At 38.9% G+C, this 13,424-nt stretch overlaps 1 protein-coding gene across 1 annotated transcript; it reads left to right on the top strand.

Moving 5' to 3' along the window:
- Window positions 1-246: 246 nt before the first annotated feature.
- Window positions 247-13,297, top strand: LOC102193806 (integrin-linked protein kinase). Its single transcript, XM_005748136.2, has 13 exons — window positions 247-287; window positions 384-640; window positions 6,539-6,704; window positions 8,419-8,514; window positions 8,603-8,699; window positions 8,811-8,894; window positions 9,121-9,206; window positions 9,299-9,408; window positions 9,624-9,751; window positions 9,957-10,078; window positions 10,163-10,262; window positions 11,619-11,749; window positions 11,869-13,297. The coding sequence occupies exons 2-13, from the start codon at window positions 552-554 to the stop codon at window positions 12,016-12,018; spliced, it is 1,359 nt and encodes a 452-aa protein (XP_005748193.1). The 5' UTR covers window positions 247-287; window positions 384-551; the 3' UTR covers window positions 12,019-13,297.
- The last annotated feature ends 127 nt before the right edge of the window (window positions 13,298-13,424 follow it).

Here is a 13,424-nt window from a genome sequence, read left to right as displayed (position 1 = left end):
GACTGTAAACTTGATAGGGCCATGAAGTGATTGATTTATTATCAATATATTAGTATAATCAGTATAATATATTAGTCTGTTGCCGGTGTATTAAAGGAATACAGACTTCAGTTTGACTCTGGATGATTATATTGATCTATTCTGGTGTCCATGGTGTCCAGGGCTATTTTTTCATACAGCTACATTTTGTGAGTCACTGTGTTGTAAACGGCATACCCACCCTGTATTACTCAGTTGGAGATTACTCAACACTAGGTTGTCTTGTCTGTAGGCTTTCTCCTTTTTAGGTTTGTACAGCAGTTTGTTTGTTGTTGTTTTTTTTGTTTTTTTTGAAGAAATAATTTTAACTGAGTGACCATTTTTCTTTAAATCAATTTCTTTAGGGTCGTGTTGGTGCTGCTCTGATTGTGGTTCATACTGTCCCAAATGAGGGACTGATGCTGGCCAGGACGTGCCTGAACCCATCGGGTTGCAACTCTTGTCTGTCCCAGTTTAGTTCTGCATCTGCTCCCACGGGTGCGTCCTAGAAGAAAAACAATACACCAGCCAAAATGGATGATATATTCACTCAGTGCCGGGAAGGCAATGCAGTGGCAGTTCGTTTATGGCTGGACAACACAGAGAATGATCTCAATCAAGGGTGAGCTGCAGTTTTTTTCATAGCCAGAATTTATCAGTCACTTCTGTCCATATTATTTCAAATGAAAGTTGGATACTGGAATCCTAATTAAGAATTTCATTTATATCCCCAAGCAGCTGTGCCTGCTTGCTTGTGACTTGCTAAAACATGAATTTGTGATTCCAAATAGCGTGGCTCAAAATTTCAAATGTGATCTTGTGTTTTATTTAAAATGTTTTATTCTTATAGTTCTTCTCTGGTGCAGTCTGAAAGCCCGCCTTTTCAATCCCCTGTGAGATTGTGGACTGCCGTTGAACCCATTTCCTTGTGTGCGCATGTTTATGTTTAGAATGCCAGCACAGTAAATCAAAAGCATGATGTTTGGACAGGAAGCATGCTGTGATGGTATAGTTAGTCACAGCAATTAAAATCAGGCTCTGCATGCTCTGGATACAACTTGGTTTTGGATGGATTTGGATGCAGAAAATATTGTACTTTACTTCTGACATGACACATTTAGTACACAGCGTTTTCTGTCTAATAGTTCCAGATTAAGAGTCCTGAGCTGCTGTTTTTATCCTAAGCTGGCTACATTGGGAAAAACTTGGCAGTCCAGTCTGGATGGCCACCCACGAATCTTGTCTTTTTAAAGAGCTCTGTTTAAGATTTAGTCTACCGGTGTTTGTGTTCAAAGCAAACAAAGAAATAATAAATGAGTCAATTTAATTATGTTCCTTGTGTAAGTGGTAGCTGTTCTCTGTCCTTCTCCATTTCTCTCTGTTTTAGTGGACTTGTGGTAGGGTTTTTTTTACTGACAGTTATTCATTTGCAAATGACATAGTTGTCAAGCTTTCATTATGTTGCTAGTACTATGAAAACGAAAGAGCTTTTTTTGGATTAGTGGTCGTCCTCTTTTTTTTTGACATGGTTGTAACCAAGAAAACATTTGTTAACTGACAGAAAAGATAACTGGTAACGTCAGAGGCACAGGGATGTTTCAAGAAATATTTTAATGTTGTTAAAATTGCTATTTGGTCAGCATCTTTTTTTTTTTTTTTCTTATTTGGGACGTGTTTGCTCTAAATATAAAAGAGGAACTTGAGAATATACATCATAACTTGAAAATATAGCTGTATTCTAAAAATAGATGCAAACAAGATATGTCTGACTATACATACACTTTATTCAGAAAGTTCTATTTTTTTCCTTTTCTTTGGCTTCCTGTTTGCTTTGTTTTTTCCACTTCTTGTGAGTCTATCTGATTGCATTGAGCCAGTGTGGATTCATGCATGCGACTCGCCCATTAGTTGATTACACGTCTAGTTCCCTTTTCCGGCTGATGTGTGTCCTCCAGTGTATAAGACACTACAGAGCCTCAAGCCTTCCTTTTCTGTGTTTTAGTAAACTCACTGTGCTCTTGCCTGACAGAACCCTCCCTGAGATATTTTCTATGCTCTACAATGACGATGTGTTTACACTGATGTAACTCCCACATGAACAGTAGTAGTGGAATGCAGAATCTCCTTACAAGGAGCAACACATGGGCCTCAAGGGAAGCTTTTACCACCTACCAGAACTGAGGGCTAAGGGGAGGAGTTTATTATTGTGGGCAGGGCTGAAAAGACAGACAGAAAATCTTTGTGTATGTGGGGCTGTATAGTGAATTTTTCAAAAGAGGAATGCATAGTTAAGCCATAGCAGCCCACATCACCTTCCCCCTTCTCTACTGATATGTTTCCTGTATGTCTCCCTGTGGTATTAGATAGCTCCACTCATTTCCCCTTACTGCTGCCGCCAAGTTTAGAAGACTCTAATTGCAAAGTTTAAAACATATTCTCCTAAATATTTGTAATGTGGTCATTATGTTCTGATGTTGTCTCTCAGTATTTTTTACAGTACCATTTTACTGGTTGGTGGATCATTATTTTTAACACAAAATGCAGGTGTTTATTATTAAAGACCTACATGGCCTTGTGTGAAAAAGTAAATTCCCTGTAAACCTAATAAAGTGGTTGTGCCAGCCTGAGCATCAACAACTGCGATAACTTTGCGATAACTGGTAATGAGTCTTTCACAGTACTGTGGAGGAAATCTGACCTCCTCGTCTTTTCAGAACCGCCTTTTTAAGCTCAGCTCTTCAAAAAAAGGGGGGTTAATCACAGCTAATTCAAGATTTAACAAGAGGGGCAATTACTTTTTCACACAGAACCAGGTAGGTTTGAATAACTTTGCTCCCTTAATCAATGAAATCATCATTTGAAAACTGCATTTTGTATTTAATTGGGTTATCTGTGTCTAATATTAAAATTTGTTTGATAATCTGAAACATGTAAGTGTGACAAATATGAAAAACACTAGGAAAACAGGAAGGAGGCAAAGACTTTTTCACATGTGTGTTTTCTCCCTATTCCCTATTCTCCCTAAATCCATAGTGTCTTCAACTTCTGGGAAAGCTTGAAGTCAGACCGTTGACAGATTAAGTTATAGTACTATAATAATATTTAGTTTTGCTCTTTGGTTTGACTCCTAGTAAGGTATCTGTACCATGTCCAAGCATTTTTTACCTCTAACTTAGAGCTCCATTGACCAGTATGACTGCTGTGGTTGATTGATGGTGGGTAATTGGAAACACAGTGGTCTAAATTCTTGTTCAAATGGGTAGTAATGGATTCAGAACAAGCAGTGCTAAGCATTGACAGAGATCATAAGGTTTGATTCAGGTCTTATGTTATTGGGTTATTATTATAATAATAATTACTATTATTATTATTTCCATCTAAAAAAAGAGGGGCTGCCATCTGCTGCAACTGGTTGTTAGGTTAACAGGAAGACGAAAAGAAAAAAGGAGCATAGAAATCCAAGAACAAAACAGACTGTGGGAGTGAGTGGAAAGAAGTTAATGACAGTAAACAGCTGTATGTCAGTTCAACAGGAGGGAAAATAGGATTGTGGAGAAGAAACGCTCTGTGCATCATGGAACGTCCTCCAGCAGCCCAAGCATATAGCAGTATAATTAAGGGAGTGTTCAGAGGCACCTGATCTAGCCTTAACTGTAAGCTTCATCAAAACAGATTTTTTTTAGTTTAATTTTAAAAGTAGAGATGATGTCTGGCTCCTGAACCCAAACTGCAGGCTGGTTCTGCAGGAGAGCAGCCTCATAGCTGAAGGCTCAAAACCTGCAGTCTGAGAGCAAAGTGCTCTGTTGGGTCAATGTGAGACTGAGGTCTTTAAGATGTGATGGAGCTTGCTTATTCAGGACTGTGGACGAGAAGGAGGATTTAAAGATCAATTCTGCAGTGAAGAGAAGCTTTAACTCAAGTAATGTGATCTTTACTTTCACTGTGTCTCCTGTGCTCTGCTCCATGTGTCTGAACTGAAGTAAAACAAACACAAATTAATTGAGTAAAGAAACAATAAATTATACTTTCTTTTAAATTCCCCTCTCTAACTTTTAATGGTAGAGAATACATTGTATGATATGTTAAACAATCAATTTGAAAATGCTCTGCACATTTGAATGAAAATATGTAGCTGTAGTCCCGGATTAGCTGTTTTTAGTGTAGCTAGTATCAGGTTGTTATTCTCGTATGCAGCTACTGCAAAAGGGATTTAAAATGATCAGGTTAATTGTAACACTAAGCGATAAAATTTCCCATCTATCAGAATATAAAGTATTAGGTAGAAATGCACTGTGATTTGGCTGTGGTAGTTCTACTGTAGTTTATGTACCTTTTATTTTAGAATGATCCTTCTTGTGATTGGCTATTTGAATGAATAAAATGAATACTAGAAAAATGAGTAAAAACACTAATTTACTATTCCCGTAGCTGCTTTTTAGATATTTCAGTGGATTTGTTTTTCTTTAGCCGAGGCTTGTTATATGAGCCAGTGGGGATGTCAGTGCAGACATACAAGGTGCAGACAGGGACGCTTCCACTGGCTCTTCAGTCTGCCCGGATGAGTTCTGCTGGCAGGTGAAAGTGCCTGAAATAAATTACTGCAGTCAGTGAGGAGGGAGTGAGCAAGAGGAAACCCTGGCACTCAAGTCCTCATGGGTTTGTGGGATGAAGGTAGCTTAAAGGGAAAATCCATCCTGTAACAAAAATACACACAGAGACCAGAGTGTTGAGGCTTACTTGATGTAACCACAGTACATTTTCAGCATTTATATGTGGACCTGAGCTATTATTGTGTACTTTTTTAGAATAAAATTGTTTTATATAAATATTTGAATAAAAATGAGTTAACTGAACTTAGATTTTTCAAGATATATCTTGAAAAATAAAGGGAAATAACTTCATCTAAAATCTTCATTTTGTTAAAATGTTTTGCACAAGTCATATTTGAACAAGTTGTGCATCAACTCAGGAAAATCTAAAAGAAAATCACACTGTCAAAAGCTATAGGGAATTATTATTATTTTTCTTATTTAAAGCCACAACTCAAAGTTGTTCAGTGACATAAAACTGAAAAAAGCAGCACATTTTATCATTGGAGAAGCTTTTGATTTGTAAGAGAATTCAAATGTAAAACTCTCAGGACAGATGAGGAGTAATATGTTTTAAAGCTAATCCATCCATGGCAGCTGTTGTTAAACAGAACATTTAAGCCCATACAGAGCACAGTTTTGCTTATTTTGTAATTTCTTGATTTTACAGAAGATGTATATGAACCTTGATGCTCCACTTCCTCCCCCAAACAGACTTGCTTGGCACTGAAAGCTAATCAGATTAGAAAAGTGTGTGGGTAGTTTTTCTCTCCTAAACTGAAGCTAATTAGTTTTCAGGATTTGGCCTTTTGGTCTGAGAGGAAATTGCTCTCTGAGTTGATCCACAGCAGGTCACACAGTTAGATGTGTGTTGTGGGACTGAGGGTCTCTGTGGGACTCTTGATGCTGTTTTGTGTGAATACAAGCCAGTGAATTGAGTGCTGGGGCAGACGGTTCAAATTCCTGCAGAATCATAATACTCCCTCAGTTCTCAGATCTTATTATTATGCTGTCTGTCTACTTATAATTTTGGAAGAAGTGAAAAAGATATTAAAAAGAGCACTGTGCTCATGAAAAGTAAAATCCATCATAGTAGTCCAGATGATCTGGTAGAAGTGAGTGGAGTGATGAGACAGAGTCATACTCGCGGCTCACTGAGCCTTTTAAGGACTTCAGCGCTGCTGGTTTTTTTTGTCCAGTCTTTTTCGTGATCGACTCTGTCACTGCGCTCTTCCTGTGTCTTAATCTCTGTGTTACTGTGTTTCACAGTGAAGACACTCCATCAGTGTGTCTGTCATATAATCGAGGCCACTGTGCGACATGTGGCATTGCTGCTGTCACCGAGACAGGAATGATGAGTGCCAGAGGCTTATTAGCTTTTGTCACTGAGTCGCATGAGCTTCCTTTTTTACAGAAGCAGAAAATGACTGTAAAAATGAATAAACTTATCATGCGTACATAACTCAGCTTCACATCACTGGCATAACAGATTATTGGGAACAAATATAATAAGTATTTTTGCAGTAAATTCAGGCTTTGTGAAGGATTAATCATTCAATTTTTTTCATAGAACTCACTCATAGCATTTCTTTGGAGCTGTGTTATCTACATTAAAGCAACAGTTGTGTAAATGTATTTTATTAGATTTTTTAGCTCAGTTTTCTCATTGCACTGGTAATTAAGCATGAACGGAGGCACTGGTAATCTCACTTAACATGTATATCATTACATTGAGGATCTGGGTTTTTCTTTTTTTTATGAAGTTTTCTTGTCAAACCAAAAACCCATTTCCCAAAACAGCTGTAGTTTTTACCATTTATACCACAGAGGCGTTTGTGTGGAAAATTGCTGATGTTTTGTCCCTCAGGTTATGCTAAGCAGGTTTTTGTATAAAAACACGTGCTCAGCTTGTATTGCTTCTGCCCCTGTAGAGATGACCATGGCTTCAGCCCTCTCCACTGGGCTTGCAGAGAGGGTCGCTCCAATGTGGTGGACATGCTCATCATGCGAGGAGCGCGCATTAATGTCATGAACCGGGGAGACGACACACCCCTGCACCTGGCTGCCAGCCATGGACATCGCGACATTGTGGGAAAGGTAGAGTTCTTGTAAACACTGGAGCACAGTAACTCTGTCTAGAGTCTCTTGGATGAATTCCACTGTGGCTATAACATAAAATGTATCATAAACGTGTCATGGATTGTGTATAAAAGACAGACATCACCCATTAGTTTATGGACTCACCCTTGGCTTTCTGGCTACTGCCGCTTTCTTTATGTATGGAGTGATAGTAGTGCTTGCTGCATTCATAGATTGAATGGACGTAACAATAGGTGGTATAAAAGATGGATGCAACTGTTGTGCCCTCATCACCCACTGGTTTCTGGCTTCCTGTTTTGAAGCCATGAGCTGACTGTTTCTGTTGTTGCTGTCTTGGTTGCAAAAAAACCCCAGAGGCTGGGCAGACCTGACTCTACTGAAATTACATGCTAATTGGTTAATGAATCATGATTGACAAGTCATTTGCCATTGAGCGTGCAGTTTTATACCACAGATAATCCTCTATGTTGAAACATAATATGACTAAGATTTCCAAATTAGACTCTTTTTTTTTTTTAATTCAGTTTGGCCCAAACTGAGTGACTGAGACCATAAACTTAGCAGAAAAATGTTTGCAGAGGTGAAGACAGAAAGCCATTTTCCCACAGACTTCTATAGGATCATAAGCCATCTGGCAGCTTTCACATAGATTACAGGTTTAAGGCATTGGCTTTCTTTTTCTGACTCAAAAGCAATATCTGTGTTTAATACTGTCTATAGGTCTGTTTAAGAGTGGTAATTAACAGATTATTAAATACTAGAACTGTAGCCAGCATAAACTTCAGGCTCATTATGTATCAGCAATACAAACATGGTCAAGAGGACCAGACTAGAGTTTGCAGAAGTGAAGCCTAGCAGATAACTTCTGGATACAGTTGTCTGTGTCTGCACATCTGTGTAGCAAAGCAGTCACGCACCTAACTTTAAGCCTTATTCTCTATATGAGCTGATTATATATAAAAGAACAAAACAAAAATATCATTCCTGCAGTTGTTAGTTTGAAATGAGCAGTGGGGATCAAAATGGTTTTCCATACAAATTGGTTGTGTTATCGGTTGGAGACGGAGCAGTGAGAGCGAGCAAATGCAAGATCTTAATATACAAGTTTCAAAATGATGCTCTCCCTGCAAGTTTGGTTCATTAGCACAGGATATTGTGAAAGCTAACATGATATCATCTGAACAGCTGAAACATGTCTTGTCTGTTCTTGTACTTGCACCTTTTGTAACAGACAAAACTGAAGCATGAATATAAAATGTGCTTACTGCTACATATAAATGCACAGACAAAATTGGAGCTGCAAAGCAAACGGCAGGGACTTCAATGCAGCATATTAAACCTGCAGTGTTTTTCTTTATAGGAAACACAGCTGGGTTTTCAAAGTGCAGCAAACACATTGTGGCAGTAAGTGTATTTGCTGTAAGTTGTTGATGTTTGTCCATAAAAGAAAGAAAGGTATTTTGTATTATCCTGTACACAGTCCTGTTGATATAATGGGGGGCTTCTGCTCCACGATGTCGATTTTAAAATGGCTGTAAAGCAGCTACTGAGTTTAATATTAGACACGTCTCAATACCTCTGGTATGTGTCTACAGGCAAAACAACCGTGCATGATTTTTCTTGGCAGCATTGGGATCATCTCTGTGTACAGCCTAAACAAGATCTGACCAGCCTTTCTCTGCATGTAATCCGTTGTTTTTCCTTCTTTTAGCTGATCCAGTGCAAAGCAGACACCAATGCCGTCAATGAACACGGGAACACACCACTGCATTATGCTTGCTTCTGGGGACAAGACCAAGTAGCTGAGGTTAGTGTGCCCCCTGGTGGCGATTAAGCTAAAATCCTGTGTGTTTTAAAGTATTTTTAAAGTGTTGATAACGTTTGTTTTTTCTCAGGACCTTGTGACTAATGGAGCTCTAGTGAGCATCTGTAACAAGTATGGGGAAACTCCATTGGACAAAGGGAAACCTCACCTCCGTGAACTCCTCAGAGGTATGCCTGTGGTTTGACTGTTTGGTTTTTAAAAAAAAAAAGTCAGCGTCAGTCATACATCTTTCAGCTTTGTTGCTCTGTACTGACTTTCTCATTTTACTATCAATACAGAAAAGGCTGAGAAAATGGGACAGAACTTGACTAAAATTCCCTTCAAGGACAGTTTCTGGAAAGGCACCACCAGAACCCGTCCCCGTGAGTCCCAGCAACCCAAAAACCAATTTATTAGCTGACCACTTTCCACCCACAGTTTTGCACAGAGTGCTGCATGAAATGGAAAAATGTTCTGTGCTAGTCTCCAGATTAATCTTAATGTGGCTTTTGAAATTTCCACAGATTTTTCAGATTTCATATAAATAATGAGCTTTTTGTCTGAGCTTTAACTCGCGTCCTGAGTTATGTCTCTGTCTTGTGTTTTTAGGCAATGGAACATTGAATAAACAGGCAGGCATTGACTACAGACAGCTTTCTCTAGCCCATAAAGTAAACGAGAACCAGTCTGGAGAGGTAATTTCTTCTTGTGTTTCATTGTGCTCAATGTTAATGCAGAGCTGCTAATGATGAATTAAAGATTCACTTTTTTTGTTTCTCTTCTATAGCTCTGGCAAGGGCGCTGGCAGGGAAATGAAATTGCCATTAAACTGCTAAAAGTTCGTGACTGGACCACTAGGAAAGGCAGAGACTTCAATGAGGAGTATCCCAAACTCAGGTTCTTATATAATCCTGACTTTTCTCTGCAGACTCTTTTGTTTTTTGCCTTCACAGTCACTCATTTGTCTGTTTGCACTGTCTTGAGCCAAATTCTGTGTATAATTTTATTTCGTGGGGAGGTGCATCTCATACTTTTTATGTCAAATCCTTTGTGGATTTGCCTGTTTTTGTCTGTCTGTCTCCCCTGTCCTTCCCTCTTGGGCTGAATCCCAGGATATTTTCCCATCCGAATGTCCTACCCATGTTGGGAGCATGTCAGTCTCCTCCCGCCCCTCACCCCATCATCATCGCACACTGGATGCCTTATGGCTCCCTCTACAACGTGCTGCATGAAGGCACCAGTGAGTACCTCTACTCTGGTCACAGGCCATACTTGTCACCAGTTTGGGTGATTTGTAGGGATTTGTGATTTATTGGAGTGAAGTATTTGTTTTGGTCATTAAGTTGTCATCACTTTTTCTACAGTAGTGATTTCACTGTCATCCAGTAATGTAGTGAAAGACATGGCTTAAACCTGTTATTACTTGTTCTTCATCATGCTGTCAGATTTTGTGGTGGATCAGACACAGGCGGTCAAGTTTGCCCTTGACATTGCTAATGGAATGGCGTTCCTACACACACTTGAACCCATGATCCCTCGCCATTACCTCAACAGCAAGAGTGTAATGGTAAGAAGAAGAAAACTATGAATAAGAGATGTGTGGTACAGTTTTTTGAGGCGTCTAAGCCAACTTTGTTTTCCGTTTTCACAGATAGATGAGGACATGACGGCAAGGATCAGCATGGCAGACGTCAAGTTTTCCTTCCAGTGTCCTGGCAGGATGTACTCGCCAGCATGGGTAGCCCCTGAGGGTAGGCATCAGTCATACAGCACAGATCCAAAGTGACAGCTGAAGCCACACAAGCTTGCACTTGAATGATGGATGCAGGAAACTCTAGACTGTCTCTGAGCCAAATGTAATTTGCAGCTGATTTCCCCAGGAGATAGATTGAAATCAAAGTTAGCTCGAAACGTAAACTGATTACAAAATGTGAAAATAACCAGGGAACATTTGCAACAGAGAAGCAAACAGAAACAGCGTGTGGGGGATGGGAAGAAGGAGATTTATCACCACCAGTTACATAGAAACAACATGTATGTATGCTGTGATATGCAAGGGAGTGTTTCTTGTGTTTAAAACAAATTCACATAGTTGGCATGGTAACAGATTTTAATAATATGCCTTATATTCAAGAATTGTTTGTAATATGTAATAATAGAAATGCACTACTGCTTCGAATTTTCCTTATATTAGCAAGTTTGCTTATTGTATCATTTTGTAGAAGAATTGCAACAATATGTTTCTACTGCTTTTGCAACATGATGATATTTACATTTCAGTCATTTCTAAAGGATTATGGAATTTGGTTTAATGGCTGGTTGGTAATTGGTTTTAAACAGGCTGTTTAATCTTCAAAGAAACATGGCCACTTACAGAGACATGAGTTTAGTTAGATTTTACTTTAGCCTGGAATCCAAGCTGATGTACATGTACTAACCTTACAGTGAGACTAAACAGATGGCACAACACACTGTTGTTGAAGTAAATGTATTTAATCTGACATTAGGTTTGTGCTGCGCTTTGTATCTGTAACCTGCTACCTTCCTTTGTGAAATCAGCTGCTCAAATGTCTTCAGTTTCTCTTCATCTACAAGATTTGGTTTCCATAGCAACATATACTATACGATGCTAGATCACAGGCAAAAAGCCCACAGAGCTCCATGTTGTTCAAGCTTTTTTTTTTTAAGATAAATACTGAACTGTCGTGCAAAATGCATTCCTTAGGATTCCCCACTTTATACTGTATATATTTCTGCTTGTCTGCTGCTGTTTGCAGGCAGACACTAGTTTGCAAGAATGGAAACAGAAATTGCCTCAATTTTGTTTTATAATGCAGTTTTTTTTGGATGTTATTTGCTGCAGATTAGTAGACCATTGACTACTATATTTTGTACCTGAGTTCTGCAGACTCATTGACAATACACCGCAAGTGACACAAGGTGGTGATTTTGATCAGCTATTCATGATGTTATCAAATTAGGCACATCCTAAGGAAGGAACAGCCTCACTCGTTGCAATAACTTTTCATTTCTCCACAGTAGTCTGAGGATGTGGCATGTCGTTACGTTACTCTATAACCTTCTTTATTTTTCTTGGCATTGCTCAGCCCTTCAGAAGAAGCCAGAAGAGATCAACCGCCGGTCAGCAGACATGTGGAGCTTTGCTATCCTGCTGTGGGAGTTGGTAACCAGAGAAGTGCCATTTGCTGACCTGTCCAACATGGAGATAGGCATGAAGGTTAGCTGCACTGTTGCTTATTAGATTAACAAATGGATATCAGCAGCTTGCAGACAGACCTCACAGTTATTACCTGTTAGTTTAATGGATTTAAGGTGTCTGTATGTTCTGGTTTATAGGTTTCTTTGGAGGGGTTGAGGCCCACTATCCCCCCTGGCATCTCTCCCCACATTTGCAAGCTCATGAAGATATGCATGAACGAAGATCCAGCAAAGAGGCCTAAATTTGACATGATTGTGCCAATTCTGGAAAAAATGCAGGACAAGTGAAAAACGTCTTCTGACCTTCTTTACCTAACTGATGAACAACAGGATATCTTAACCCAGATTTGACTCTGAGATGTTGGTGTGGTGCTTACCAATATTGCCTTAAAGTCTCATTCTCACACTCTACCGCTGTTTTCAACACCACTGTACCTTCTGCTTGTGAGATGAATTCAGCAGAAATCACTCCTTTTTATATTCTGTTTTTTTCCCTCTTCTGTTAAAATGATATCAAAGTTTTGTTATTGATCTGCTGACACTGTCTGCAGAAGCATAGTATTTACTGTTCACTGTATAAACTGCAATCATATTGAACTGAGTAAAATCTCAAGTGACAAAATAACCCGTGGAGGTCAGCATGACATTCTGTTGAATTCCTTCAGTGGTGGGCCTGCCATGCTGATCCTCGCTGTATTAAAAAGTCTCCCTCTAAGGTGACTGCTCCTTTTGCAATGATGGCCCATAACAAATGGATAACATATTAACCGAAAGCTTGTGGGAATATGTTGTATTAATATCATCAAATGTTTAAAGCTGAACATTTAAACGTATTAGATAATAAAACAATATGAATGAGCAGTGCCCTTGAGCGCATGTACAAAAAGCAGCGTTGTGCCTTTTAGCTGGGCTGCATAGTGGTAATGATGAGCTTGGCCTTTTCGTGGACCGACTATATCTTGTGCAACCTCACAATGATTTAAAACTGGCCATAAAAGCTTGGAGTTTTTGGGAAAAATTCACCCAGAATGGAATGGAATTCTTGGTAATTGTGTTAATGTAATCGCCATTACTTATTTGCTTAATCTTTCAGTAATTATTTTTCCCCCTGATACATTATTTGAATCCTGTTTGCTCTACTGTTGAACAAAAACGTCAGTCAGCCTGTGCCATCATGTATGAAAGAAATGATGAAATATGAAAAATGTTCACAAAGAAATGATGTCAGCTCAATGCTGACATCATTTCTTTGTGAACCAACATGAAAGCTGCACCCTATTATGTAATTTATTAAAGCATAAGATAGATGCAGTCAAAATTAGGTGTTGTCAGGGACATTTCACCCAGTTCTTTGGTTTTCATCAAGGGTTTGACTTAACATGTGTTTGTGTTCTCTCGTTTATTATTTGATCCACTGGATTACTTCTTGCTTTATATCCCACTCAAGGTTTTTTTTGTCTTTTCTGTGCCTCCACCAGCTTGCTTGTTTGTGCTGAAGCCAAAATCAAGAATGACATATGCAAATGTATGTATTTATATATAAGTATATTAAAAAATAAAACATATGGACAACTTGAATGTGTGCGTTTTCTGGAGGGAACTGGACATGACAGGATTGTTGTGGGAAATGCATAAAGATTGCAAATAGATCTCTTCAAGAGAGGCGACATAAGTGTCATTGTATTGACATTTAA

This window comes from Pundamilia nyererei, unplaced genomic scaffold (assembly GCF_000239375.1).
Source record: "Pundamilia nyererei isolate P.nyererei 1_Seehausen unplaced genomic scaffold, PunNye1.0 scaffold00214, whole genome shotgun sequence".
Classification (NCBI taxonomy): domain Eukaryota; kingdom Metazoa; phylum Chordata; class Actinopteri; order Cichliformes; family Cichlidae; genus Pundamilia; species Pundamilia nyererei.
Note: the sequence above shows the minus strand (reverse complement) of the source record. Positions and strands in the feature narration are given on the sequence as shown.